Here is a 27,320-nt window from a genome sequence, read left to right as displayed (position 1 = left end):
GTACTTTGAGCATATCTTAGCGATGGCCGATCGGACTTCTTATTGCGCACTCGTCCATTCGGGCAGTCCTGTCGGCAGATATTCAGCACCTTGCGCGTGAATCTGCCATTTGGTGGATGTTTGCAGATGGTGCCATGGTCGGCAAAAGCTGCGATTCGTACTGATCGAGTAATCAACCCGCAAGACGACGTTGTAGCCGCACGAAGAAGCCGTTGATGCATATTGAAGGCGAGTTCACGGCAAATAAGATACGTGTGAAAACTTGATGGCTATGTTTTGACCGAACAACTTTGGCGATCGTCGAGCAGGATGTACTCCCTTGATAATGTAAATAATTATTCACGAAACAGGTACCACGATCATAGAGCGGGTTTAACTGATTATTCGTAGAGTTATTGAGACCGTTGCAGCTCTTACATACTTTGCAGTAAGGTGACTATTGAAAATGCCTTGAAATGTTCTGCGCCACTCATGAGTGCCGGCTTCAAGTCAATGAAGTCCAAAAGATCGGACAAAAGATCTGAACTGGATAGCAACGAGCTCACGTGGCCAATGCAGAAGATATAGAGTAAATATAGAATTTGGGGAAAGCCTAGGACTCACGCTGGTTAGCTCAATTTTGTGAAGACAAAGCAAGCGGAACGTTGAGTCGGTTTCTTGAGCTGGACGGCTTACTTACCTTGCGCCCTGCCTCAAGCTCGGTTGCTGAGCCTGATCCCATCCGCTCCGTGCCTACGCTGCACAACAAACAAGGTTCAGAGAAGCATTATTGAAAACTGCAAACCGAGTACCCCTATGCAGAGTTTCATAGTTTTGGTCTCTCGTGTCGCGAGATCCCTGAAGCACACGATAGTGCCTGAATGTACGTAAAGTTCATTATCACCGTCAAGCAACGCCGGAAAGTGCAAAGCGTGCCTAACAGATTGCTCTAATGCCCTGCAAAGAACAAGGTTTAGAATTCTTATGGCAATCTCAACGTAGCGTACCGATTTCCATTGGTTTCACAAGCAGTGGTGCCCATACACTCCCTTCGTGCACCACTATGGTCCCGCCCTGCTCCGCCCACGCCGATTACTACATGAACAACAAACTCTTGTCACCACCTGTCGCTATCACCGCCACCATGAGACTCTCGCACGCCACAGTTGCTGTCATGACCTCTTCCTAGCCATGGCCTTGTATCCTGTCTCCGGTACTCAAGCCGCTTCTCCCAAGGCCTCCTTCGACTAAGCTACTCTGTAAAATAAACACCTAGACCACATTGAGTCCAAATGTTTTCGGTATCACCTCTGAACGTTGCCTGATCGAACTGAAACATACAAAGTGAATTCTGATCCAATTTTACCGTCCAAAAAACGCCGCAGCTAACACGAGAAGTCACACTGCAGTCTTGAGAAATCAAAAGATACGCGTTACGTAAAAGAGAAGAAAAGGAAAAATAAGAAATGTTGATTAACTCAAACTTCACAACGCTCAACCTGCGAGACTTTGGACTCCCTTTTCAACCTGGAGCGAAATGCATTCCAAAATTCCTTCCCCCAGGCAAACTTACTACGAACAATGTTCTTTAATTTTCTAAGAGATTGTATACTCTTGCGCTTTGTCCTTACTATTAGGGCGTCTTCGTCGAAGATCTGATGCCACTGGGCTTTTAAGACCGTCTCTCTGATCGAGAGGTGCCTCTTGAATTCTATGCCGTGGTCATAGCGGAAGGACTCGAGGTCCGGGGTGCGCAAGGCCAGCGGCATGTATTTGTAGGCTGAAGGGCCGGCTGACAGAGGTGCGTTGTCATCGGGTTGGAGCTGGAGCGGGGTGGGAATGTGTGGGCGTTTAAGATGGGGTTTATTGGGTACATCAACTTCGGATTGGTAGTTGAAGTAGTCATGGTGACTAGTGAATGATTGCGATAACACGTGATCTTCTGCCTCGGTGCTGCTAATTGGTGCAACGCAGGTTCCATACGCACTATGTCCATGTGGAATACGAGCAACGATCGGAAACGTGTTTCTGCGGGCCTGGCCCACCTTTGGTTTCAGTCGTGGCATGCTTCCAAAAACAACGCGCGCCAGATTCAAATGTTTCTTGCATCAGAAAGATGCGTCAGAGGGAGATATTTGAAGTTTATAGTTGGTAGGGTTGAAGGCTGGCTCGGAACCTCTGTTACAGCACATGGTTATCAAGGAAAGTTCTAGGACATTGTTTTTTCACAAGGTACTATTCAGTTTATTTAGGTATCCAAAGGTGATTCCAGATTGCATGAGAATTACTCAGGCATTATGCCTGCGCAAGAGATTAGCTGCCACGCTTTCACTCGATGCGTCCAATCGTTCCGACGTATACCCACTCGCCATCTTCTTGTATTTGCCACGGACTTGCAAATGTCTGAATCTTCTCGCCGGACTCTGATCCCATATCGAGATACCATTGTCCGGCGATCGCATCCCACCTCCAGTCTTCCCAAGCACCCAGCCTTTCTGCAGCGTCATTTGGCATCAAGTTTGTTCCAGCCATGCTTACATGTTCCCAGACGCCTCTTGCTTCGTTCAGTTTCCATTGGGACAGGTAGATATACGCGTTTTGAGTAGGTAGGAATGTGTAAAACTCGTGCCATGCGGGATCCCAAGTCCAGGAGTAGGCTGACAACGTTTGTTGGGGGGTGCGCTGGTTGGCGGAAGCCGTGGAACCGATCATGTTGCGAAGAATGCGAATTGTACTCGAAAGGTCTTCAAAATCGAGAGCGGTCGGCAATGGCGCATCCCAGGATGTTGGTGGTGGATGCCATTTACCTATCGCACGAAGCTGTCTTTCTAATCTTAGAGTCTCTTCGAAAAGGCTCTCCAAATGGGTTTTGGTCTCCTCATCAGCAGCTGAAAGGCTACTGACTATTGCCAATTCACCACTCAGTGCTAGGTCATGTGGTATATTCTGGAAGACATTTTGACGCTTGCTTTCTACATCCTTGATGAATTTTCGTACGATAGTCTGAAGGATAAGGACCGCCTCTGTCAGCTCTGGCCCATGAGTTTTGTCGCTTGTCGACGTCATCAGGCTCTATGTGATGTTTTATGACGGAAACTACCACAGCGTTCTTATTAGATGCCAGCGGTAACTCAGTGCAGGATACGTGCTATTGGAGTAGTATTGGGCGATTTGTTGCACACAACAGTGTTTACAACGCTTGGTGCATGCAGCCGACTTTCAGCCATTGTTGCCACCATCTGGACTCACCTCCCGATATAGACGTTTCGAGTATGGACCTTCGAACTTAAAATAACTCAAAAACCCTTGACTTCAGTCGTTCCTTGAAGAGTGTTTCACATGGGCAGTATTGGTTTACAAAGAATTAATGTTCAGCGCGTCTCAGATGTTACACAGATCTTCGGACGAATGATTGCGTCATAACCTTATCGCCGCAGCACGTGGCACTCCACCAATCACTTACTACATATAAAACGTATAGCATAAAGCATGGGTACTATAGCATGTACACAGCGTGCAATGCGGGGACTCTTCGGCCGGCTCAAGTCATGGGACCACGACATTCAACAGGACGACCAAAGTTTTTCCTGCTCCTCTCAATACAATCCAGTAACGTTTCAGGCGTAGTATTGTGTTGTACGTACCCTCCGAAGGATCATACCACGCACCTAATCCGGCATCTGTAAACGCCTTACTTGGCAATGAACAGCGTAAATCAGCACTACTGTATATACTAAGCGAATTAGGGTAGGTTTTACGTGGAGTTGGATGCCGCTCTCCCGTTACCGAGATGTAGCGCTTACATTTCAAGGCACCAATAATTGCACCTTGTAGGGTAGATACGCAGGTCCGCTGGGTAAAAGGCACTCAAGTTCCTCTTCCCAGCAACTTTTAGCTTTCATCCCGCCTCTTGAACCTGGTCCTGGAACAAGCGTACTAACATACGTTAATTTGTCACGCGATTTCTTGATATCATACCAGCTCGCCATGAATGCATACACTTTCCCACCACTAAACAGTACATCTTCTTCTATATCATGGAATACATGCCTACCACAGTTTGGCTTGCCCCCAAGCCTAGAATGCGCAACATTCTCGGTCCCCATTGATTGGGACACGCCCTATGGCGAACACTTTGATCTTGGGCTCGTCAGGCTACCCGCAGCGCCTTCAAATACAACATCCAAGATTGGTTCCGTATTCATCAACCCAGGAGGCCCCGGTTCACCAGCATCATCGCTAGTATCATTAATAGCGATAAGCGCATTCCCAGGCCAGACCCCCCAACTTCGGCCTGCATTTGATATCATCGGGTTGGATCCACGCGGTACTGGTATGAGCCATCAGATAAAGTGCGACCCAGCAATTTACGCAGAAGTTGTATCGCTATTTCCTCAGACAGAAGAGGAGTATGCTGCACTTGCCAACAAAAACAAGAGGTTGGGAGAATCATGCCGTGAGTTGACGGGACCACTGCTTGAACACGTCGATACCATCAGCGCAGCAAAAGACCATGAAGCTGTTCGCATAGCACTGGGCAACGAGCCGATAAATTTTGTTGGATTGTCCTATGGATCTCAACTGGCTGCACAGTACATCAGTTTGTTTCCCGACAACGTCCGCACTCTTGTCCTTGATGCCATATCACAGCACTCGCAATCTGAAGCGGCAGATGTCTTCATCGGCGCGTCGTCTTACGAGCTTGTCCTACAACACTTCTTCGCGTGGGCAGCTACTGGTGAAAACTCGCCGCTTCGCGGGCAGGACGTGAAAGCACTGTGGCTAGATCTACTTGCCAACGCAAAGGAAACACCGATACCCGCACCATCCTGCGACGGCATCACTTGCCGAGCAGCTGTAAGCGACGAGGACATTCTCTTCAATGCGCAAGGCCACCTGAACTTCCCTGGGGCAGGAATAGGCCTGGGTGCGTCCTGGGAGCTTCTCGCGTCGGCACTGTTCAATGCTTCGCGCGGCGATGCAACTGCCCTGTCAACATCATCTGCAAGCCCCGAGGTCTTTTCCCGGCTCGCGATTCAATGCCTGGACTGGGATCGCTCGGATTCGCTTGCAGAAGTCAAGGCCAAGATGGAAATGGCTAATGCGTATTTTGATCTTAACCGCGGCGCAAATCACAGATGGGCTGCGCAACACGCGTGTATCGGATGGCCTGTTCCAGTGAAGAATCCACCTCAGAAATTAGATGTCAAGTCGAATACCACTGTGCTCATGGTGACGAGCACGGGAGACGCTTCTACAGGAATTCCATGGGCGGTGGGTATGTTGGAGGAGATTAAAAACTCAGTGTTGGTAGTCCGCCAGGGTGACGGGCACGGAAGCTTACCACTGGGCGGAGAAGCGGGCGACATAATCGTCGAGTACCTGATCACGGGCAAAGCTCCGGCACAAAGATTCTTGACGACGAAATCATGAAGGCAGCAAAGTAGATGGAATGGATACACATTAACGCTATGAACAAGTCAATCTAGTTCATCGTTCATGACGACCATTGAGAACCTTGCAGACAACATCTGACAGAACAAGACGTGAGAAAAAGGGCGTCCGTAAACGAAGCCCAAAGTGTGATTGAAAAGAGGGGTAAAAAGAATTGTAAGTCAGGGTATATACAGCTGCTCTGCCCTAGTATGTTCCCAAAAGGAGTCCTTCACTTGCACGTTTACAACAGAAGAGCGGCGACGGCACCGAGACCAGCAAGAGCGCTGCCGACCTTGATGCTGGAAGCAGCACCAGTGAACTCAGGGATGGGAGCGCCAGTGCCGGTAGGAGCAGCGGTACCAGAGACGGCAGGAGGAGCACCGCTGATGACGGTGGAAGCCTCGGGAACCAGGGGAGTGCTGGTGGGGTAGACAGCAACAGTGGTTGGGTAGTAGGCAGAGCCACTGGAGGGAGCAACAGGAGTGTGGCCCAGGGTCCTGGAAGGTGATTAGCAAGTGTTTTTGAAGTGCTGTTGGTATGATATGAGACTTACTTGGTGACAGTGACGGTGACCGGAGCGGCGCAAGTCTCGCTAGCAGCCGGGTACTGAGCAGCAACAGCTGCGACGAGAGAAGCGGCGATGATGGTGAAACGCATTTTGCTTATTGTTCTTGTTCTTGGTTGTAGAAGAAATGGGTATAGAACGAAAAAGAGTAGTTGAACGTGAGAGAGATGCGTTGCTGTAAAGAACGTGGGTAGTTGTTTCAAAAGAGTGACTAACAGTAGTGAATACTATTGATTATGTGGATGTTTGGATGGTAAGAAGAAGCAAAGGTATCTATAGGCGAGGCGTAGAGGCGCTCTTATACATGCCGCATATTAACAGTAGATGAAGGAGACCAGTGGATTGATGTATATGGGGCGCACCAGCCTTGCTTGGGATCGACTATGCCGGTTCATTTCCTCCGTGTCGGGGTATGGATTGGATAGAGTCTCATTGCACGAGCCACGGAGCGCAGGGTCAAAGGGTCGAAAGCTGGGGTGATAACGGAGATTAGGACGACGATCCATGAGCGACAGCAGCAATGGTTGGATGGTGTATTTTCTCAGCGGTGGGACTATGGTGGAGTGAAATGCGCATTGCTCCATCTATGCTTGTAGTCATGCGTGCTTTGGGGCGTTCTTCTTGCCATCAGTTTCGAAGTTACACAATGCCATGTGCAGTGCATAGGTAGTATTGGCCCTTGTTAAACACGAGCAGTGTTTCAAAACATGGTGCAATCATAACCAGCAACCAAGACAGCCGCTTGTGGATAGATTAACCCCTCATCTTGATAGGAGCGGCACGAGATTATCACGCGCTTCTTGGCCGCCATCTGAGACGTTGGTGGGGCCCTGGCGCTAGCCGGATTCGTTCTAACGCATTCTGGAGAGATATGAAGGTACCGTTCGATTGCGTACACTGTCACAGTATAAGACAACACCCAAGCAGCCGACTGCCGACGTCATGTCCGGCAATGAGCGGTAGTGCAGCAAATTCCCGTGAGATAGTCAGGAGTTTGCCGGAGAGGCAGCAGGTCAAAAATTTTGCGCAATGTAGAAAAATATTTGTATTCGCTAAACTTGGCGTGGTTATAGTCCTGGGGTATTGCTCTACTAATAGCATCCTCAGCCATGTCGCCGTTGCGCCGACCCACTTCATGCGAGTGTCTAAGTACACCTGCAACGCCAAAGGTCGCCCTGAATCCCACAGCCGACTCCGCCTCACTTCACTCTTCCCATGATCGGGTCAGGAGGTGCATCTTCCGCAATAGGCTCTGCAGCCTTTGCTTTGACTGCATTCAACATGCCCCTATCGAAATCATCTCTGGTCCTCAACACAGCTTCGACCCAACTAATACTGACATCCCGGTAGGCAGACTTGAACTGCACATAAACAAACTGAACCTGGGACTTGTCGCATTCAAGCAAGTTGAGAAATTCTTGCACAGCACGCCATCGCTGCATGATGTCTGCGCCCTGCTCTCCGTACGACCTGAAAAACTCAAACGCAGTGAGGAGATCGTCTTTCATCTTGGCTCCGAATTGGTCCGTTCTCTTGAACTTTGCACCCTTGTTGCGTACGGCTCCCAGATACTGTACGAGCAGCTCATCGGCAAGGGAATCGATAATCAGGTCACGCAGCGAGCGGTGAAGCTGTCCCTCGAATTCAGCGAGATAGTCTCTGAAGGTCAAGATGATGGATGCCATGTCTGTTCTCGAATACCACTCCGGCGTAAAGAATTTGGTAAAGATGGGCTTGAAGTCCGTCAGGAAGATTAGCTCGCAAAAGGTTTGTATACAGTGCGACGAAATGTCAATGTACCCGTTCTTGACTTCGTCAATATTCTTGGACAACTTGTCAATCATGTAATCTTGCGAAACAATGGGCGTTACTTCGCGCTCAAAGACGCTCAAGAATGAAGCACGGCCACTGCCGTCTAGGTCGTCATCAATGCATATAATTTGGTCGTTTGCGAGTGCAACGAGCCATTCTTGGAAGACGGGCACTCCATCCCCATCAAGCGTAGGATTGGCACCGACATATTTGGCCTTCTCTTCGTCTATGAGCTGAGTCCATATGCGCTGGCGTGAAATCAAAGCGCGGAACATGGCGTCTACCACACCGTCGGCCACGTCAGGACGCTGACTGCTCGCTGCGACGCCAATGTTTTGGCTGAACAGCGTCCAAACATCTCCCAGCGATCTCGTCTGGTAAATGCCATCGGGATTGATCTCATATGCAGATCTGTCCTGATCCAGGAAGCTTTTCCTATCTTGGCTGTTGATGCGCTCCATATATTGGTCCACTGCCTGGATGATGACTGAGCGATATGTGCGAATCAGTTCGGCACTACGGTTATCAATAACGTGCGGTTGCAGCTGCTCTTCCGAGAAACCGAGCTTCTGCATTTTGGTGTAGTACTTGTCCACCCAGTTGATAACACCAAGCAGGTACTGTGGTCCCAAGGCCTCGTCATCAGCGAAACTCATCAGGAAGTCGTGCATCTGGGTGTGGTAAATGTTGGTATATGTCTCAAAAATCTTCCACTTCTTGGGCATCAGGTTAACCATGCCTAGCTTCACGGTGTTGAGGTTGTTGAAGTACCACTTGAAGTACTTTTCAATCTTCTCGGGGTCCTCCATGAACTTTTGTCTCACTTCGTCCATTTGTGCCTTGCAAACATATTCAATCGACGTGATGAACTTCTCTTTGTATCCACGGAGCTCCTTGGGACCTTGAGCAATGGATTTGAAGCGCGAAGCAAGGTCTCCAAATTCTCTCTGAGCATCCTGCAAAGCCTTGATCTTCTTGTCCGTCTTCTCCTCCTCCTCAACGACGACAGCCAGGCGCACTACCATGCCATCGTTGCCAGCCTGGACCAGCTCAATCAAGTTTATGCAAGCCTCGCCAACATGCCTGTCAAACCACTCGACGACGTCGTCCAATCGCGTAAAGAGATCTTGTACTGTGACACCGCTTTCAAGGGTGAGGTTGTCGATGAGCTCCGTGGAGCTGTCACTGTTCTTGATCTGCCCTATAGCCTCGTCACGGATGTCGCGCAGCTGCGTCAAGCCGTAGTGTACCTGCAGTAGGTTGGGTTGGTTGGCAGGATCTTGGGCATCTTCTTCCAACAGCATCTCGAGGTTCTCCAGGCGCTGTGCGAAGCTCTCGATATCGGTTCGCATCTTCTCGACCGACTCAAAGTTCTTGTGTGTCTGGGCTACCAGGTTGATGTGGGGAAAGTCCTGGATCATGTTCTGGGCCTCTGCACACAGCTTGTCAATCTTCATCATCTCCTCCTTGATCAGGTTGACGGTCCGCTGTCCCTCAGTAATGCTACTCATGCCCGATTGAGTCAGCTCCAGCTGCTCCTTGAGGCCATGGCGCAGTTGACCATCGACAGCTGCCTTCTTGCGGGTGAATTCGGCCTTGAGGGCAGGGATCTTGTCGAGGTCCTCTGGATGTCGTAGCAGCTCAGCGAGCTTGACTGTCGCGGACTCGACATCGCCCATGGTGCTGAGCGGTGGTGGATTGGGGCAGGCGAGCGCCCATGCCCATGATAGGGTGAAAGTCGCGGGCGGTGCGGGCGGACGGCAGACAGCGGGTGGTGGTTGCGGTCTTGGTGTATGGTGTGTGTAGTTACATGTGTGTCGTGTTCGTGTTGGGGTTCGGAGGTCCAAGGCGTGTGAATGGACGGCTGCAGTCAAGACCTAGCGCGTCCGAGCCCAAGTTTCCATTCCCCCCAGTGCCCCCCTCCCCGCGCCACCACCACGTTGTCGACAAACTATTCCACCCACACTAGAAGCCATGGCTGACGAAGAGTTGAACCTCTACGACGAAATCGAAATCGAGGACTGTTTCTATGATGAGACACTGCAAATCTATCACCACCCATGTCCCTGTGGCGACCGTTTTGAGATTTCCATTTTCGACATGCGAGACGGCGAGGATATTGCGCGTTGCCCCAGCTGCAGCCTGATGATTAGGATTATATTCGACCCCGTATGTGCCGGGCTTGTTCCTTGTGAGTCATGACATTGCTGACATTGCGCAGTCCGACCTTCCCCCGGAAAACGACGACGCACCGCAGAGTGTTGCCATTGCCGCCTAGAGTTGCATCTTCTCGATCTACCAATCACCCGCGGAGACTTTTACCTTTTTTTCAGGCCTTGTCCTTGCAGGTATTGTGGTGTTACATTTCACGGCGTTTGGAACAACATGCGCGCATAACAATTTTGGACTTGTCGCTACTTGGCTATGGACTACCCATTCCCAGGATGTGCGGCCTGAGCGGCGTGCTACAGCAAATGTCAGTGACCATTTTCTGCTCCATCAGCGCGGAACCTCGTCATCAACGCTGACATCAACACCCAGCTCCTTCCTTAGAATCTCAGTCAGCGAGGTGCCGTCTCGCAAATATACCCAGTCTCCAATACCGCATCCTTCCTTTTCGCCCATACCTTCTTGGGACACGACCCAGTCGAAACGCTTTGGTCCAGATATTGGGGAGCTGAGCCAGATTTGCTTGTTTGGGGGTTGCTTGTTCAAGACAAATGTGTTGCTCTGAGATGTAACTTCGAGGACGCCAGACTGTTTATAGACAAAAGCAAATTAGCAATCAATTCAATGCCGATGCATGTGCATAAGGCCGACATACTGAGTAATCCACCTCAATGGCTGGGTCGTTCTCTTGTGCTTCCTCAAGCCTCTGCTGCAGCTCGCCCAGGTAATGGTCTGCGCGCTCGTGGAACTCTTGCATTGAGATGTCGGTCGCTTTGACTGGCGTTTCTTGGGAGGGAAGCTCTGGTGGCTTTGGGTCTTCGGAGTCCGGCATGATGCTCCGCAGGCTGGCGGATGCATGCAAGGGACGGAAGCATGTTGTGTTGGTAGTAGCTGGAGCTCTGCCGGCGATGACGCGACCAACAGGCAATTGGTCGCGAAGCGGCGAGCGCAGGGCACGACGAGCGACCAAGCTGGCGAAGCGAGTGGCTGCTGGTCTCATGATGAGATGTGAATTGGATTGTGCACAAGAAAGACGAGTATAAGAACAGTAATAGTACAGTATAGTGTACAATGCTTCGTGGTGATGGAGCAAGCGGCAGGAGCATGGACCCCCTCCTCGTCCTGCTCGCCTACGTATGTGGTGTGCTACTATGTGCGAACGTCCCCGCATCTGCAGCAGGCGGGGACTCTCACCAACCAACTGCCACGACTCACCGCCGACCGCATCCCATCACCCACCACCCGTCGCTCGTCGCCATCATGATCAACGCCGTCCTGGTCTTCAACAATGCGGGACAGCCGCGGCTAACAAAATTCTACACCCAGCTGGTATGAGCACGTGACCTTTACCGTCACCTCCACCACCATCTGCCTGCTTGTGCGCCGCTAAACCAACAACGCGTAGGAGACCAGCGTCCAGCAACGCCTCATCTCCGAAATCTTCACCCTCGTCGCCAATCGTCCTAATTCAGCATGCAACTTCTTGCCGTGAGCCGCTCTCCATGCCTCCTTTTTGCCCTCCACAACCTGAGCTAATCCCGCTCCAGCCTTCCTCCGCTCCTCGCCAGCAGCTCCAAATCCTCGACTCCTAGCACCCCGCACAACGACACGCCCTCGCTCGTGACCTACCGCCACTACGCGACCTTGTACTTTATCGTCATTTCCACTTCTACTGAGTCGCCCCTCGCCCTTCTTGACCTTATTCAAGTCTTCGTACAGGCACTTGATGGCCTCTTTGAGAATGTATGCGAACTGGACCTCATCTTTAATTTCGAGACACTGCACGCCACACTGGGCGAAATGATTGTCGGTGGCGTGGTCGTCGAGACACAGCTTGACAAGGTCATACACGCAGTCAGAGCCCAAGGCAGAGTCGCCAAAAGACCAGTAAATGAAGGAAAGAATCTAGGCGGTGGGGGCGGCGGTGGCGTTATGGGCGGTCTCACATTCGCTGGGCTGGGGCGGGGAGATGGTATTTGGGCTGGACGTTGAAGACCGGGAAACTAGACCCTTTCCAATGCCTACTTTCAACTATCCAAACAGCGACACCTGCCACCTTGGTATCATGCCGAGACTACTTCTTATCGGATACGACTACAAGCCCGACTCGGCGTTCAAGCCAAGCGTGCCTGAACACGTTTACACCCTTTGGTGTTGCCTTTTGTCCCTGAGGATTTGCCTCTTCGTCGGGGAAACGAGGTTCCGCGCTATTTACAATGTACCCCGAGTTTTGTTTCGACCATATCAGTGCAATGCTTCGACAGTGCAGTTGCATTGTTTCCGGCGGATTAATCTGGGAGTTTCTCCGATCCGTCAGAAACCTGGTAAACGTCAGGGGTTCGGTAGCAATCGAAACCCAAGCGCTTATAATCTTTGCCGAGCTAAGTTTAATTGAAACAAGCTTCGGTCTAATAAAGGATGGTGCCTTCACATCTAAAAACCCCTTCATATAATATGCCTTGCGGCAGAGAAAAAATGGAGAAGAATCGCTCCAATGAATGGCTAGATGTGTCTATTTCCGCTCGTCTTGATTGCTGGACTGTTTCACAGCGATACTGGGCATGCGAAACAAGCTTCCCTTGGCGCACGTACCTTCCTATTCACAACAATGTCTATAAGAGCCGCACTACTTCCACTACCCTATGAATCACCAAACTATACCCATCACTTCTTCAATCCAACACCATGCGTTTCCTCTCTATCGTTTCCAGCCTTTTGTCCGTAGCCGCAGCCGCGACTATCGGTAAGCGTGCTGTCACTCCTGGTACCCTCTCCCAGGTTACCAGCGGTTTTAGCGCACCTACCAAGGCAGGCTTCTTCATCTATGTTCCCAAGAAGCTTGCTGCCTCGCCAGGTCTCATTGTTGCCATCCATTACTGCGGTGGTTCAGCCCAGGCATACTACAACGGTAGCCCCTACAAGACCCTGTCTGAGCAGTATGGTTTCGTCGTCGTCTACCCAAGCTCGCCTCAATCATGCTGGGATGTGAGCAGCAAGAAGACACTCACCCATAACGGCGGTGGAGACTCCAACTCCATTGCCAACATGGCCCAGTGGGCTATTAAGCAGTACAAGGTGGACACTAACAAGGTCTTTGTTACTGGCTCCAGCAGTGGTGCTATGATGACGGTACGCCATTACCCTTTGCGCTTCTTAAAACCCCTGTTACAGTACTAACGTCAACACAGAATGTTATGGCTGCAGCCTACCCCGAGCTCTTCAAAGCTGCCATTGTTTACAACGGTGTGCCCGCCGGTTGCTTCGCGTCCCCATCTGGTGCCGTTGCTGCCTGGAACAGCGACTGTGCTCAGGGCAAGGTCATCAAGACACCTGCTGCGTGGGCCAAGATTGCGACCGACATGGACCCTGGCTACTCCGGCCCTCGCCCCAAGATGCAAATCTACCACGGCAACATCGATACCACCCTCCGCCCCCAGAACTACCCCGAGACGATGAAGCAGTGGGCCGGTGTCTTTGGCTACAACTATGACAAGCCCCAGAGCGTTCAGCAGAACACCCCTCAGAGCGCTTTCACCAAGACCGTCTGGGGCCCCAACGTTCAGGGTATCCTTGCCGCCAACATCGGACACACTGTCCCTATCCGGGGTGCCGACGACATGAAGTTCTTTGGCTTTGCCTAAGAATGTGCGTACTTGCCGCAATGTTCACTGTGAACAATTCTTCAGGAGGAGATTGAACAGGTTTTTGGGTCGCATCACCATGGGCCAGTGATTTGAGGCCTGCTCCCAAGGAAGCTTCGACTGTAAATATTTATCGTTTCTCTGAATAGTTCATTGTTACGCATTGGATGCGGACAATGGCTATTCAACCCCGTACATAAACTGAAATGTCAACTCGATGTTGCAAAATCACTTTTTTTCCGATTTCACAGTGATCCTGAATCTTTTTTTTACTGACTGAAACCTGATATTCATATCAAATATCCTATGATCCTTTAGTTTCTCTAACAAAGGCCCAACTAAGCACCATCCAAACTATCAAAACTAAACTTACTCCCAAGCCTCAGTCCCCCAACATCCTCATCTGCCGAAAACCTACTACTACCCCCATACCTACCCATATTATGATACCCCACCCGCATCGACCCGCCACTCCCCCTATTCTCCCTCCCTCGATTCCTAGCATAATACTCATCGACATCCCTCCTTGAACTCATACGGCGATACGCACTGTCATCACGTCGGCTCCGCGGCCACGTCTCATACACATCATCGTCACTACTGGAATCAAACACAGAAGCTAGTGCTTCCCGCGTTGCGTTTTTTACCTCTGAGATTTGCACGCGGTGGGCGTGCGGGAGGCGCTGGATTTGGTAGGGGGTTGGGGGGAAGGGGGGTGGCGGGTAGGAGGATGAGGACAAGGAAGAAGAAGAAGAGAAGGAGGGGGTGGAGGTGTAGGAGGAGGAAGAAGAAGAAGGAAAAGAAGAAGAGGAAGGAGGTGGCAGGATGTGTTTTTTAGCCAAGTGCCATTCTAGATGGGATTTTTCTTGTTGTCGTTTTAGGTACTTGTATTCGTCGCTGGGAAGGCCGTGGGATGGGGGTGAGGTGGGGTAGTAGGCTGGGGTGTTGTAAGAGGGCATTGTGGTTTTGTCTGTGTGGTGTAGATGTGACGATAATTCGACTTTTTTCGTCTGGTAAGTTTGTCTTGTCTGCTCTGACTTTCTGTCAGCCTGGGTGACTTTCTGGTATGATTGGAGATCAGATGGAGATAATTTAAATATCAGTAAGAGGACTCGGTGGGCGTGGTTGAGGCGAGACATTGTTTTTGCACTGTTTATCGTGTGTGTGTGTGTGTGTGTGGATAATGTGAGGATGGGGGGGATTTACAGTGTATATGGATGGAGATGGCAGAAGTTTATACAGGCTTGGTTGGGTGGGAGACTTTGAACAGAAACATGATGAGTGAAGTGTTTGAATTCAGACGTTTTTGTGACAACTTGTGAGATTACATTCATCGCGCGGGTATTCTGTTCAGTCTAGATAACTAACATGCATACATAATTTTAAGACCAACTAATTACGCCTTCTTAATCCCATAATGCCTAAACACGCATTTTAGGTACTTCTTCAGTCCCATTGCCCTTACTCCCCTCCTTACCAGTGGTCGTGCATCATCATTCAGATCTGTCTTTGCTTCCTCATGCACAGGGGCTATGGGTAGCAAATCCTGCGAGGGTAAAGGATAATATGGGAAATCGTCGTCGTGGATAGTTTGCAACCTAGTTTTAACTTCTGGCCCAAAAATTGGCTCTTGATCAGTTACGGACTGATGCTGTCTACCATGTGTCTGGGTACTTTCCCATTGTGTATGTGACTCGGGCTCGGCATAGAGATGGAAATCGTCTGGTAGAATATCGCTCATCCTTGCATCTGCAGATCGCCAAGTTCCTCGGTCATTTTCTGGAGTACTACCTGTTGAAGTGGATAGTGAATTTACTGAGGTATCTGATGTATTGACAGTTGCCAAGGCACCTCTACAGTAAAAAGGTTGAAGTATGGGAGAATCTGGGCGGAAGCTTTCTTCCGAGGGGGTAGGACTGAGTAGGAATGTTTGCTTGACTGGAGATTGGGTTCCTGTGATGCTAGCGAAGACTCGTTTGGAAAGACGCAGGAGGTTGGACGGAAATTCCCGAAGATCAATGTTCGATGTCATTTTCAGTCTATTCAGGGAGATATTGTGGGAAGAAATGGATGTGGTAATTACGGTGGAAACGTAGCACTGAAATTGCTTGCGAAATTGGTGTTGCGTCAGATATCAAGATCATAAGCGAACAAATTCAGAATTTTGTTGTTGGATCAATATCACCTAATATAAGCCAAAAAGTGCAACTGTTCAAAGACACTGTTAACAAGTGAACGTTGTGGGAACAAAGGGTTGAACAAGATATGCGAACTGTGCAGTACAGCAACAAAGAGACGCTCCGTGCTCTACAAAAGAAATCGTATGTCAGAACACACAAGTCGACACACATTGTACTTGATGTTCACAATTGAGAACAAATAATGTAGTGTATATGGTAAAATACTAGGTCTGGTAGCCTATGGTGTTGATCGTATGTGGAATAATTAGTCATGCTGACGAGTTGTGCCAATTGTATTGGTGTTGTGCAGAACAACATTCTTCTTTACTAACAGACTGGGTTTCGACCAAGCGTATGAATTTCTCTAACCACTGCAAAGTGAGGGGAAAAAAAAGTCAGCGACAGAAAGTATTTCAATCCAAGAATTGCATACTGGAACCGAACTACAAATAACATCACGTGATATCAAAAGTATGGGCGGCTAGTAAGCCCCCCAAAAATGCCGCAGAATGCGGTGAGAGTATTTTTGGGCTTATCAAAGCGGTCAGTTTACGGGACGATCGAAGGAATCTGGTTCAAGATAAGGCGTCGGAGTACCGCAATGTGGTGATTAGTGTTAAAAGACGAGCGATAGGGCGCGCTGTAGTGAACGAGCGAAGCTGTGGTTGAGGCCGTTGATTGGACAATGATTTTCTACGCACAACTGAAGTGCGTTCCTTGGCGTTACTGCCTTGACTAAAGAAGTAGTCGCTCTAGCATCTTTCGTAAACCAGAGAATAGAATATGGTGTATACTATAGCTTTACTGAGTTGCGTACTGAATTTTTCAAAGGCCCGAAGTTTGGAACCGTCCTGTATTGGGGTGCGTCCCAGGTCCAAGGGATTGACATAACTCTCTGTCAAGTACAAGTTCCGTTTACTCTCGAATCGGCCCATTGGACGGAATTCTGACATCACATGACCCCTCTATAGTAATACCATTGATTTACGGTACTATCAATTGATAAGCGTCCAAACCATGACAAAGACTATAATAGACTGCGGTTCGGAATATAATATAATCGACATGCAAAGTCGTCTACTTAGTGCTGCGCAAAAGAATCGTGTCTATAGATGTAGACATTGGAAACTCGATCGAAATGTCATAGGCAGGAAACCACGCCTCTGTAAATAACGCCGTGTATGTCAAACTCCATTTTGGGTAGCCAGAAGCATCAAGCAGTGATGCATAGGCTGCGGTGAATTACATGAGAAAATCGAAGCTCCGGTGCGAGGAATCAACGCCGGCTTTTAAGCCCAGCCCTTGCGGCTGTGGACCGTCGCTCTGGCTTGGACTCGTCCTCGCTTTCAGAGGCACCACCGTCATCCATACCGTCGCTCATGGGGTCTGACATATCCTCGCCCTCGTCATCGTCCGTCTCTTCGGCCTCATCATCAATGAGATCGTCATCCGAGCCTTCGCTATCCTCGTCTGAAACATCATCCATTTCCATATTCAAGCCCATTTCGTCCGAAGAACTGTCCTCGTCGTCTTCCATTTCTGCGCGCAATCTCTTTGGCGTCGCAGTGGCACCCTCAACCGACTCGTCGTCGGAGACATAGTCATCCTGGCCTTCAACGTAAATGAGGGCCTCGTCAGCATCGTCATTGGCGGCTTGGTTGCGTTTCCTTAGGTCGAGTTGGGCCTGAAGCATGTCCAGGCGGCCCTTTAGCGACATGAGAGGCATCAGACCGCTCGAGCGCTCCTTGAGTACTTTGTTGAGTGCGGTGAGTTGCTTGACGATTTGCGGCTGCGATGCCAGATATCCACCGTGGGCGGCGCTGTGTAAAATTAGAGTCAGCGTGCGTGTCTTATGTGCAGTCGGCATGTGGAAGCTTACAGTGACCATTGCACCCAGGCCATCAACATGCCTGCGCGGCCGGGGCTCCGATGCAGGCGCTCGGCCAGTCTCTGCAACAGTGTTCCTACGAGGGACGATGGCAGCCGTTCTACAGTGGCATATACGGATTCTACATCGACAACCTGCAGACAGGAATCGAGAAGCTCCTTGTCGTTTGTGCGCAACGCCTGGGTTAGGACGGTGCCGAGAGAGTTTGCATTGGGCGGCGCAAGCGGGCGGTCTTTTCTCGCAGCTACGGTGCGCTCTGGGTTTGGTTCGAAAGCATCCTCGACGCTGATGATGCGCGACTCTTGTACAGGCTCGGGAGCCTCTGCACGCAAGCGGTCACCGAAAGTAACATCTTCATTGTCCTCATCTGCAGCGGCATTGGGAGCGGGGGTGTCTTGGTCGACGCTGGTGTGTGCGGAGTGGCCGTGCGCATCATCGGAATCGTCATCGCTCTGCTCGTCGGCGCTGCTGATTTCAATGACGTCCGCATCTGCCATGTGGGCATCAGCAGGCCCTTGGATGGCCGCCGTAGCGTCGTCGACCTTTTCAGCGCGCGAATTCTTGAGGCCGGTGGTTTTGGCTGTGGGCTTGGCTGTGCTGCCGCCAGCTAGCGCCTTGAGACCATTCTGGCGGGCTGTGACAGAGGCATGCGGCTGGGCCAACTTTGCCTTCTTCGCGGGCGGGGCGCGGTCGCGCGAGCGGGGAGCTGAGAGGGCGGCGGGCATTGTGTGAGAAGCCCTTGAGGAGTGAACAGTCGGGGTCGATGGGGAATGGGCAGCGAGGAAGACGGGAGGTCGATGAGGCCGTGGTGCTGTCAGGCTGTAGCAGCACGCGCAGAGATGCAAGTGGTCGCAAAAAATTTGGAAAGAGCGGATTAGCCACCCCTGCACGCACGGGCCACCGAGACAGGGATCATGGTACGGTGAAGAGCTGGCCCACGGGTGCTTGATGGCAACGCTCCACGGCGCGGGCAGCAGCAGCACCAAGTGTCGCAGCAACTGTCGCCGTCTCCGCCGCCGCAGCAGAGGGCGGGCAGAGGGGTGATGCAGCAGTGTGCACACGCAGCGGGCGATGCAGCGGGCGCGGGGCGGGTTGGTGGCAGGCAGAGGCTTTGAGGCTTTGGGGCAGAGAGGCAGAGGGTGGTGGTGCAATGGCCGGCAAGGACACGTACCCCGTCCAGGTTAGTGGCAGGTCAGGGGCTCCAGCAGGGCTTGGCTCGGAGATGGAAGGGCCGGGCTACTTAACCCCAATGCCTCTCCTCTCGCGTCTGTCTTCGACGTTCTTGCGTCCATTGTCCTGATCTGCCTCCAATCACTACGCGCCTGCTCCCCATCACCCTAACCTTACTCGCACCCCGCCACACTCGCAACCCCTCGCCCAGGCTCGCCCACGCTTCCCGCTCCCACTTGACCACCACCACGACCACCACCACACACTTTCTGTAATACTTGCGACTTTTAATAATTCCTACCTCCACCCCCCGGCCGGCCTGCACCTGCACCTGCACCGCGCTAGTCCTCACCGGCCGTCCGAGCACCCAGCCCGCCGTCACCATCCCTGCGCATCCTCCATCGCCAGCCATTGTGGTGTTGGATTTGGTTGTGCCTGTGCCTGCGCCTGCTGCTCCCCTCCCGCGCTCGTCTTTGCCGCAGATTCAAAAGTCCGCCGCCGCTCGCCTTCACCTCGACCCTTCCGCCTCGCGCCCCACCCCAGACGCGTCGGCCTTCGCAAAGGCTCATTGGTCGCTGCATAACGTCCGGCTTAGCTCCGACAGCCACGGCTCTTCATCATCTCGCCGCCGCCACTTGGTACGTAGTCACGTGCGTTTCAGCCTCCCCAACATATATGCTTGTCGTGCTGCCCCTCCGTTGTTGCTCGCGTTGCTCCCCACGCTAGTCTCACATCCCCGCCCCACCTCTGCTGCTACACACGCGCCGATATTGCACACGACACTGCACCCACTACATCCCTCGCATATACTGTACTCTACCATCCTGCCATCATTCTGCCACCCCATCACTCCCTGGTTACGGGTCTAGTGCGTAGTCGCGCACGCGCATGCAATGGCTGTCGCTAACAGCCCCAGATTGGCAACGCCTCCAAGCAGCCCTGCTTCCCTGTCAGCCGTGCGCAAATCCGACTTTCCCTTTCATGGCCCTATGGCAGTAATGACCTCGCCTGTTGTCGACAAAACTTCCTTGGACCTGAAGGTGAGCGCTTTTGCGCCGGCAGACGCCATGGCAGTCGACACCGAGACAAACGGGTAAGTCGCCCTTTGCGCGTCCTTGCGCTTGCCTCCCTCATCTTGCGCAACGTTCATTAATACCTGGCAGAGTGCACGACGTCCTCTTTGACGACCCACAAACCAATGGCAAAGTCGCCGACGACCCGGCCCAACCGAAACCAACCCTAAACGGCAACCATGCAGCCCCCGACACGTCAGCGCCTGCCGACGAGTCTGCCATCGAGTCTACCATCGAACCCACGACCAACGTATCATCTGGAATCGATGGCATCGCACAGTATCTACCGGACAGCCAGCAAGATATCAACTCACTATTTGGTGACTCGGACATTGGTGCGACTGTGACAAACGCTGTTGAGGCGCCTACATCGGACGTGCGCGACGAGCCCGCGCCAGCTCCGCAACCGCCTACAGACACCCAGACCACAAGCGACAGCACACAGCAAGTACCCGAGACGCAGATTTCGCCCAAGCAAGAGGAGCCTGCTCCAGAAAGCATGGACACTTCTGCCGACGCACCCGAGTCCACCCTTGCTGAGTCTTCTGGCGCGCCGACAAAACCAATGGATGACTTGAAAATCCACACTAGTGCGGATGACGCTACTACGCTTGTCACATCAACGCAATCGCCAGCGATCGTAGACCGCGAGATGGAAGATGCGCCATTGTCCGGCAAAGTCCGCCCGCGTGAAGACGATGACGATGATGTTCCTGACGCAAAGCGCACAAAGACCGATGACGAAACGGTCCCCCAAACCGAAGTCAAGCCATCCGCACTGCCAAGCCAGCCCGAGCAGACCAACGGCAACAGCGCTACCCCGGGCCCAGCATCGGAATCTGCGCAAGAGGCTTCTGGCGTCCACAAGGCAGTCGATTGGGAGGAATGGCCAACCACGCCTTTGACCGAAGCCCAGAGCAAATTCTTGCTTGAGCGGATACGGAATACTAAAAAGATCAAGGTGTCACTAGCGTTCAAGGATCCTGTGGACCCCGTAGCACTCAACATTCCAACCTACTATGACGTTGTCAAGCATCCTATGGATTTGACTACCATGGAGGCCAAGTTGAAGGAGAAAAAGTACAAGTATGTAAGGGACTTTATGGCAGATCTTGATCAGATGATTACCAACAGCGAGCTATTCAACAATAAACAGCACCCGGTCACGCAGGCCGGATACAATCTGCGAGCCTATTTCCTCAAGGGCATGGGTAAGATGCCTCGGGGCGCTGCTGCTGAAGAGCCGCCCAAGCCAGCAAAGGCCAAGAAGCCGTCGGTCAACACTGCGCAAAAGGCCAGGCGCGAGTCGCGCGTTGCACCGCCCAACGTCAAGTCTCCCGCTGTCCCCACGCCAGCTGCTACATCACCACAGGCTGCTTGGCCACTGCAACAAGATGGCACTCCGCTGATTCGTCGTGATTCATCTACTACAGATGGCCGACCAAAGCGCGAGATCCACAGACCCTCCAAAGACTTGCCCTATTCGAATGCTAAGCCGAGAAGGAAGAAGTTCCAGCAGGAGCTCAAATTCTGCGAATCTGTGATCACCGAGCTTATGAAGCCAAAGTACAGCACTCTTACTTACCCCTTTACCTCTCCGGTAGATCCTGTCGCTCTCAACATTCCTTCATATCTCAAAATCATCAAGAAGCCCATGGACTTTGGCACCATTGAGAAGAATCTCAAGAACGGTGTCTACCAGAGTGCAAAGGACTTCTATGCCGATGCCCAGCTCGTGTTCCAAAACTGCTACAAGTTCAACCCCGAGGGTGACGCCGTCAACCAGATGGGCCACAAGCTCGAGGAGCTCTTTGAGAGTCTGTGGAAGGAAAAGGCAGACTGGCTCGCCCAGCATGCTCCTCCTCCTGAGCATTCTCCAAGCGATCTCTACTCTGATGAGGATGACGACGAGGATGAGGAGGATGAGGAGATAGACCAAGCTCAAGCGCAAGCTCAAGCTCAGTTTATTGCTATCCAGCAGCAAATCGCAGCCCTGAATGCGACTGCCCAGCAGCTCCTGCAACAGCAAACGGGCGCCAAGCGTGCCTCGCCCAAGCTACCTGGCAAGAAGAAGAAGGGCGCTGGGCAATCTGCGAAGAGGAAGAGCCTGCCTCTGGCGGTGCCACCTCCGGCCAAGCCCATCAAGAGCGCGCCCGTCAAGAAGGCAAAGGCGCCTGCACCTCTCAGCTTTGCTCAGAAGCAGGAGATTTCCGAAAGTATTAGCACTCTTGGAGATGCTGAGATGCATCGAGCAGTTCAGATTATCCGAAATGGATGCCCGCACCTTGCCAGTGTCAATGACGACGAGATGGAGCTTGACATGGATGAAATCAATGACGACACGCTTAGGGAGCTGTTGAAGTTCATCAAATCTCTGCGCGGTCCGAAAGGAGGTGCGGTAGCCGATGACGATTTCGAGCCACCAAGACCCGTGTCGAAGCAGACGGCAAGCCGGCCCAAGAAGAACAAGCCCATGGGCAAGTCAGAGCAGGAAGACAATATGCGCAAGATCCAGGAGAAGTTGCAGTCGTTCCAGGGTGGTGCATCGGGATCCAGCCAGTCTCCACCTGGTAAGTTGTCAGTGCTTGATCAAAGCAATCATCCACTAACCTCTGCAGTGCACGATGCATCCAGCGACGACGATGAGTCGAGCGGCTCTGAAAGCGAAGAAGAGTAAACCTCTTCGGCACACCCTCTTGTTTCCGCGTGACTTGCTCGCCTGCCATGCTCTGCCGTACCCCCTGCTCTGCCCTGCGTGTTCGATGATTGGTCCAGCTTCATCCCTTCTCTTCCCTGTATGAATGAACAGCCTTGAGCTTCTTGGTGCGGTCGATCAGGTATCGCCATGGATTACCAAGGGCTGAAGCGGAATGTTAGTGCGTGCTTTAATATCTGCACGTCCTCATTCACTCACACATTGCACGTCCCCCTTCTCATACCCACCATACACAACGTTTGTATAGTATTCTCTTCGCGACCAGATCCCCCCCTAGCGGTACCTTGATGATGGTACCCATGCCGACAATGGATTACGAGTGACGACGAGGTTTGTCTTTTGCGCTGGTCCATCTAGTTGAGGACATGGGCTGCTCGCTGTACCCAGCATTTGGTGTGGTGTGGTTGTAAAGACGGAGGACATTTCGAGTAGTCTTTTTGCTGTATGAATACGCTGCGCGAGGTTGGCAGCCAAAACAAAATGCAGATAATTTGTCCAATGCGTCTTTCGCCGTGTTCATTCGTGTGTGATGTTGTGTTCTTCTTCAGCCAGGCCTTTGTCTTGTTGAGTACTCGAAACTGGGTCGTACCCAAGGACAGGGTCGACAGGCCGAGGATAGGGGAGAGATGCCGACGTGTGTTGAGGGTGAGTAAGTGACCCAGAGAAAGGTGGTGTGTAGCAATCGTCGTTTATTGCTTTACTGCTCGTGGTTGGATGCGTTGGATGCCTGCATGAGCGTCTCGTCAGGGGGCGAAAGAGTAGTAGCCGGTGGTTGATCAGGCAAGCCAGTACCGAGGGGTTACGAGGTGGTGCAAAGACCAGTCCTCCAGGACGGTGGTGTGTAGCGCTGTGCATGAGGAGTGCATCCTAAGAGAGTAGGGGAACTAGATATTGTACGCTTTGTCGCTGGCTCCGCATGTGCGTCGTGTAAGCGTCGTGTGACGGCAGCGGACAAGCGGCGCCAGGGAGAGGGACAGAGGGCTCGACAGTCGGGGGGCAACGCATGCAGAAAACAAAGTTAAGTTAGGAGAAGCAGTGGCGATAGCTTAGAGAACACAAGAAAAGCACACGCTGCAATGTAGTGAGCGAGAGAGGGAGAAAGAGAGAGTGTTGTCCGGGAATAGTGGCTGTTCTGTCTCTGCAAGCGGAGGTGGAGGGTGGGGAATCAGCGGGTGCCCTGACTTGAGTGTGTGCGTGTGAGTGCTGAGCGGTCGGCGCGCTAGCTGTGCCTTTCGCGAACTGCCCATGTCTCGCCCAAAACTTCGAGCTCCATAGACACGCCAAACACGACGCGCCCAGCTACATCCACCCTTCACGCCACCCCCTCACCCTCCGTCCAACCTACACCGGCCCTCGTTTCAGCATACCCGTTTCACCTACACCATAATTGAGTCTGCGACTGCCAAAATGACAACGGTGCCGGTCAGCGAAGTTAAGAGCACACATGATCGCTCCTCAAGAACCGCGGCGCATTCCCATATCAAAGGCCTAGGCCTGTCAAGTGATGGGCGTGCGACAACCTCAGCCGGAGGCTTCATCGGCCAGGCTGCAGCTCGAGAGGTACTTGATGGCCCGCTGTTTACTCAATCTTGGCGCTAACCCGCTCAGGCATGCGGTCTGGTCGTCGACCTTGTCAAGGCAAAGAAGATGTCTGGTAGAGCTGTGCTGCTCGCAGGTGGACCGGGAACGGGCAAGACTGCACTGGCATTGGCCGTAAGCCAGGAACTCGGCACAAAGGTCCCCTTCTGCCCTATTGTCGGCAGTGAGATCTACTCTGCGGAGGTCAAGAAGACAGAGGCGCTCATGGAGAACTTCAGAAGGGCCATCGGTGCGCATCTTTTTTCCTCTTCCTCCGGCCACACTAACACTCAGCCACAGGTCTGCGCGTCAAGGAAACAAAGGAAGTCTACGAAGGTGAAGTGACCGAGCTCACCCCAGAGGAAGCTGAGAATCCACTCGGAGGCTACGGCCGCACCATCTCCCATCTCCTCATTACGCTCAAGTCTGCCAAGGGCACAAAGAAGCTGCGACTCGATCCATCCATTTACGAGGCTATACAGAAGGAGCGCGTGCGCTTGGGCGATGTCATCTACATTGAAGCCAACACGGGCGCTGTGAAGCGCGTTGGCCGATCAGACGCTTACGCGACCGAGTTCGATCTCGAAGCAGAGGAGTATGTGCCTATACCAAAGGGCGACGTGCACAAGAAGAAGGAGATTGTCCAAGACGTTACCCTACACGACTTGGACGTTGCAAATGCACGGCCGCAGGGAGGTCAGGACATTATGAGCATGATGGGTCAGCTCATGAAGCCAAAGAAGACGGAGATTACAGAGAAGCTGCGGTTAGAGATCAACAAAGTTGTCAACAGGTACATCGACCAGGGAATCGCCGACCTAGTACCCGGTGTTCTCTTCATTGATGAGGTTCACATGCTTGACCTCGAGGCTTTCACCTTTCTCAACCGCGCGCTTGAGTCGCCCCTCTCGCCCCTCGTTATTCTTGCTTCAAACCGTGGCAACACGCACATTCGCGGCGGCACAAACCTGCCTCCTTCGGCCCATGGCATCCCAACGGATTTACTTGCACGACTCCTCATCATTCCCACACATCCGTACAGTCCGGCAGAAATCAGCTCCATCATCACTACGCGCGTTACGACGGAGAAGCTCAACATCTCGCCGGCAGCAAAGGACAAGGTCAGCTCATTGGGCGAGAAAATCAGTCTGCGGTATGCGCTGCAATTGCTAGCGCCTGCCAGCGTACTGGCCGAGGTGAATGGACGGGAGAATAAGCAGATTGAAGTTGAGGACGTAGAGGAGTGCCAGGATCTGTTCTTGGATGCACGAAGAAGCGCAGAAGCATTGGGACAGGCAAGTGGGTATATCTCGTAGGTGCTATGTTGTAGTTTGTACAATAGCCCTGGCGTTTGGATGCAGAGGACGGTAGGCGTTCCTCAATCATAGGGAGCAGTGTTTGTTTGTTTTATGTTATCAAAAGGCTAGACGATATTTGCACTGGATAATACGATGTTACGGCACATGAGTTGTACCATGGCCTACTAAAGAAGAGGAAGAATAGTAGTGATGCATGGCAGTGAAATTGTAATATGTAAATACATAGAGCAGCCTTGGGGAGACGTTAGTATATCTTGATTCAAGTGGAGATGTCGACTTGCAAGGGTGACTAGGTGAGATTTGATCTGAATGATTACAGAAGATGTCATAGAATCGGACGCTAGATCTACGGACAGGGATATTCTTGAGCTGTGATTGCACACAACAGTAATATGTAGGGACCGTTTAGACTGTCGGGGTATTACGGAAGGAGTTCAGATGGCAAGAACAGGTTCTGCCAAGGACACACGACTTCCGTTGCCACTCAACGGCTCCGATTGGTTCCGTCGGCTATATGCCCAAAGCTACATGAACAAAAGCTGTTTGCCTTTTGACTCTTCGCAACCACGACCGGCTATACGCACATATATACATCAAGAACCTTGGTGCAAGTCACTACTATCACAAATATCAAACCACGCCTTTCTCGTTACCTATTACAATGCCTACCGCGATGCGCGCTCTGGTGCGCCTACCTCGGCAGCTGTCCAGGCGCTCTTTTGCCATGTCTGCACGCACCGCACAGTCACCATTTGGCTCTGGACCTTCGCCCCCACGCCTACCCAAAGAGGAGCAGGAAATCTTTGAGAAGCTGCAAAAACAAAGCACTGGGGCCTTTAGCACGCCAAGAGGAAGCGAGGAAGAAGCAGCGGCACCGTCGTCCAAAGCAAACATTCGCATGCAAATCAATCAATCGCCAGACTCTTCTTCTTCTTCGTCATCGCGGCCGCAAATCAATCAGTCGCCCGACTCATCGGCAGAGCCAGAGATCAGGTTTGAGAATGGCAAAGAGATCAAAAAGGGAGAAGAGTTTCATCCTAACATGAGAAGAGGCGCACCGCCCGAGTTTGAGGGCGATGTCAACCCCAAGACTGGAGAGGTGGGTGGACCGAAGAACGAGCCATTGAGATGGGGACACACAAGCGACTGGAGCTACAATGGAAGGGTGACTGACTTTTAATCGCGCAAAGCCATGAAGGATGGAGGATCTGACGCATGACCTGATGTGCAACATGCAAGTAGATATAAGTAAGCGTAGTATTAATTAGTCGATAAAGCTATTGTCATTCATAATTGGGAGCAATACTAAGCTGAGTCACAAGGTGGTATGCTCGTAGACCCAAAGCGTACCCATGTCCGCACCGGAAAGGTTAAAAAGGTCAACCATCAGTGTGCATACTTAGCTAAAGAGCAAGGTGAGGTGGAAATGCACGTGTGACATGCATACACGAGGCCATACGCAGGCGCGAATGACGTGGCGGCGAGTAGAAGAGCGAGCTCCAGAACGTGGACATGAGCGGGAAATACTCCGGGAACGGGGCGTTCCAGACGAGGGTCGAGTAGGTACACGAGAAGTTATTTTGGGGGGTTCCAGCCGACGATAGACGAGCAGATGCAGTAGGCGAGTCGCTTGGGCGGGGGATGCTTGGTTAACACTATGGCATTTGTGCGCAAGGATGGCGCTTTGAAGAGAGCGTTTTACTCGACCCTTTGCTGCTTGTATAATAGCTCAGGGACAAATAGGCGCACCCGACGAGTCTGACATGCGCGCCCGTTTCATGCTAACGGCATAGG

The 27,320-nt window shown here is 51.9% G+C and overlaps 15 protein-coding genes across 15 annotated transcripts; 7 read left to right on the top strand and 8 right to left on the bottom strand.

The window, feature by feature from the left end:
- Window positions 1–1,457: 1,457 nt before the first annotated feature.
- COCCADRAFT_34496 (uncharacterized protein) lies at window positions 1,458–2,045 on the bottom strand (the record flags this gene model as incomplete). The annotated part of the gene is made up of 1 exon (XM_007711429.1): window positions 1,458–2,045. One exon carries the CDS (start codon window positions 2,043–2,045, stop codon window positions 1,458–1,460), a length of 588 nt encoding a protein of 195 aa, XP_007709619.1.
- Window positions 2,046–2,307: 262 nt separating this feature from the next.
- Window positions 2,308–3,045, bottom strand: COCCADRAFT_34495 (uncharacterized protein; the record flags this gene model as incomplete). Its single annotated transcript, XM_007711428.1, has 1 exon — window positions 2,308–3,045. The coding sequence occupies one exon, from the start codon at window positions 3,043–3,045 to the stop codon at window positions 2,308–2,310; it is 738 nt and encodes a 245-aa protein (XP_007709618.1).
- A 702-nt stretch (window positions 3,046–3,747) lies between these two features.
- Window positions 3,748–5,412, top strand: COCCADRAFT_34494 (uncharacterized protein; the record flags this gene model as incomplete). The annotated part of the gene is made up of 2 exons (XM_007711427.1): window positions 3,748–3,809; window positions 4,134–5,412. 2 exons carry the CDS (start codon window positions 3,748–3,750, stop codon window positions 5,410–5,412), a joined length of 1,341 nt encoding a protein of 446 aa, XP_007709617.1.
- A 244-nt stretch (window positions 5,413–5,656) lies between these two features.
- COCCADRAFT_89192 (uncharacterized protein) lies at window positions 5,657–6,072 on the bottom strand (the record flags this gene model as incomplete). Its single annotated transcript, XM_007711456.1, has 2 exons — window positions 5,657–5,912; window positions 5,969–6,072. 2 exons carry the CDS (start codon window positions 6,070–6,072, stop codon window positions 5,657–5,659), a joined length of 360 nt encoding a protein of 119 aa, XP_007709646.1.
- Window positions 6,073–7,179: 1,107 nt separating this feature from the next.
- COCCADRAFT_24069 (uncharacterized protein) lies at window positions 7,180–9,471 on the bottom strand (the record flags this gene model as incomplete). The annotated part of the gene is made up of 1 exon (XM_007711410.1): window positions 7,180–9,471. One exon carries the CDS (start codon window positions 9,469–9,471, stop codon window positions 7,180–7,182), a length of 2,292 nt encoding a protein of 763 aa, XP_007709600.1.
- A 295-nt stretch (window positions 9,472–9,766) lies between these two features.
- COCCADRAFT_89159 (uncharacterized protein) lies at window positions 9,767–10,070 on the top strand (the record flags this gene model as incomplete). The annotated part of the gene is made up of 2 exons (XM_007711455.1): window positions 9,767–9,961; window positions 10,014–10,070. The coding sequence occupies 2 exons, from the start codon at window positions 9,767–9,769 to the stop codon at window positions 10,068–10,070; spliced, it is 252 nt and encodes an 83-aa protein (XP_007709645.1).
- Window positions 10,071–10,291: 221 nt separating this feature from the next.
- COCCADRAFT_2791 (uncharacterized protein) lies at window positions 10,292–10,961 on the bottom strand (the record flags this gene model as incomplete). The annotated part of the gene is made up of 2 exons (XM_007711398.1): window positions 10,292–10,549; window positions 10,617–10,961. The coding sequence occupies 2 exons, from the start codon at window positions 10,959–10,961 to the stop codon at window positions 10,292–10,294; spliced, it is 603 nt and encodes a 200-aa protein (XP_007709588.1).
- Window positions 10,962–11,221: 260 nt separating this feature from the next.
- COCCADRAFT_2790 (uncharacterized protein) lies at window positions 11,222–11,953 on the top strand (the record flags this gene model as incomplete). The annotated part of the gene is made up of 3 exons (XM_007711397.1): window positions 11,222–11,290; window positions 11,367–11,449; window positions 11,509–11,953. 3 exons carry the CDS (start codon window positions 11,222–11,224, stop codon window positions 11,951–11,953), a joined length of 597 nt encoding a protein of 198 aa, XP_007709587.1.
- A 693-nt stretch (window positions 11,954–12,646) lies between these two features.
- COCCADRAFT_2789 (carbohydrate esterase family 1 protein) lies at window positions 12,647–13,602 on the top strand (the record flags this gene model as incomplete). The annotated part of the gene is made up of 2 exons (XM_007711396.1): window positions 12,647–13,090; window positions 13,150–13,602. The coding sequence occupies 2 exons, from the start codon at window positions 12,647–12,649 to the stop codon at window positions 13,600–13,602; spliced, it is 897 nt and encodes a 298-aa protein (XP_007709586.1).
- A 338-nt stretch (window positions 13,603–13,940) lies between these two features.
- COCCADRAFT_24066 (uncharacterized protein) lies at window positions 13,941–14,741 on the bottom strand (the record flags this gene model as incomplete). The annotated part of the gene is made up of 1 exon (XM_007711409.1): window positions 13,941–14,741. The coding sequence occupies one exon, from the start codon at window positions 14,739–14,741 to the stop codon at window positions 13,941–13,943; it is 801 nt and encodes a 266-aa protein (XP_007709599.1).
- Window positions 14,742–14,998: 257 nt separating this feature from the next.
- Window positions 14,999–15,634, bottom strand: COCCADRAFT_89215 (uncharacterized protein; the record flags this gene model as incomplete). Its single annotated transcript, XM_007711454.1, has 1 exon — window positions 14,999–15,634. One exon carries the CDS (start codon window positions 15,632–15,634, stop codon window positions 14,999–15,001), a length of 636 nt encoding a protein of 211 aa, XP_007709644.1.
- A 1,424-nt stretch (window positions 15,635–17,058) lies between these two features.
- COCCADRAFT_89199 (uncharacterized protein) lies at window positions 17,059–18,395 on the bottom strand (the record flags this gene model as incomplete). The annotated part of the gene is made up of 2 exons (XM_007711453.1): window positions 17,059–17,602; window positions 17,662–18,395. 2 exons carry the CDS (start codon window positions 18,393–18,395, stop codon window positions 17,059–17,061), a joined length of 1,278 nt encoding a protein of 425 aa, XP_007709643.1.
- A 1,338-nt stretch (window positions 18,396–19,733) lies between these two features.
- On the top strand, window positions 19,734–22,590 carry COCCADRAFT_89183 (uncharacterized protein; the record flags this gene model as incomplete). The annotated part of the gene is made up of 3 exons (XM_007711452.1): window positions 19,734–19,933; window positions 20,004–22,483; window positions 22,532–22,590. 3 exons carry the CDS (start codon window positions 19,734–19,736, stop codon window positions 22,588–22,590), a joined length of 2,739 nt encoding a protein of 912 aa, XP_007709642.1.
- A 1,446-nt stretch (window positions 22,591–24,036) lies between these two features.
- COCCADRAFT_34483 (uncharacterized protein) lies at window positions 24,037–25,523 on the top strand (the record flags this gene model as incomplete). The annotated part of the gene is made up of 3 exons (XM_007711426.1): window positions 24,037–24,189; window positions 24,238–24,457; window positions 24,508–25,523. The coding sequence occupies 3 exons, from the start codon at window positions 24,037–24,039 to the stop codon at window positions 25,521–25,523; spliced, it is 1,389 nt and encodes a 462-aa protein (XP_007709616.1).
- Window positions 25,524–26,187: 664 nt separating this feature from the next.
- Window positions 26,188–26,706, top strand: COCCADRAFT_34482 (uncharacterized protein; the record flags this gene model as incomplete). The annotated part of the gene is made up of 1 exon (XM_007711425.1): window positions 26,188–26,706. The coding sequence occupies one exon, from the start codon at window positions 26,188–26,190 to the stop codon at window positions 26,704–26,706; it is 519 nt and encodes a 172-aa protein (XP_007709615.1).
- Between the last annotated feature and the right edge of the window lie 614 nt (window positions 26,707–27,320).

This window comes from Bipolaris zeicola, assembly GCF_000523435.1.
Source record: "Bipolaris zeicola 26-R-13 unplaced genomic scaffold scaffold_29, whole genome shotgun sequence".
Taxonomy (NCBI): domain Eukaryota; kingdom Fungi; phylum Ascomycota; class Dothideomycetes; order Pleosporales; family Pleosporaceae; genus Bipolaris; species Bipolaris zeicola.
Note: the sequence above shows the minus strand (reverse complement) of the source record. Positions and strands in the feature narration are given on the sequence as shown.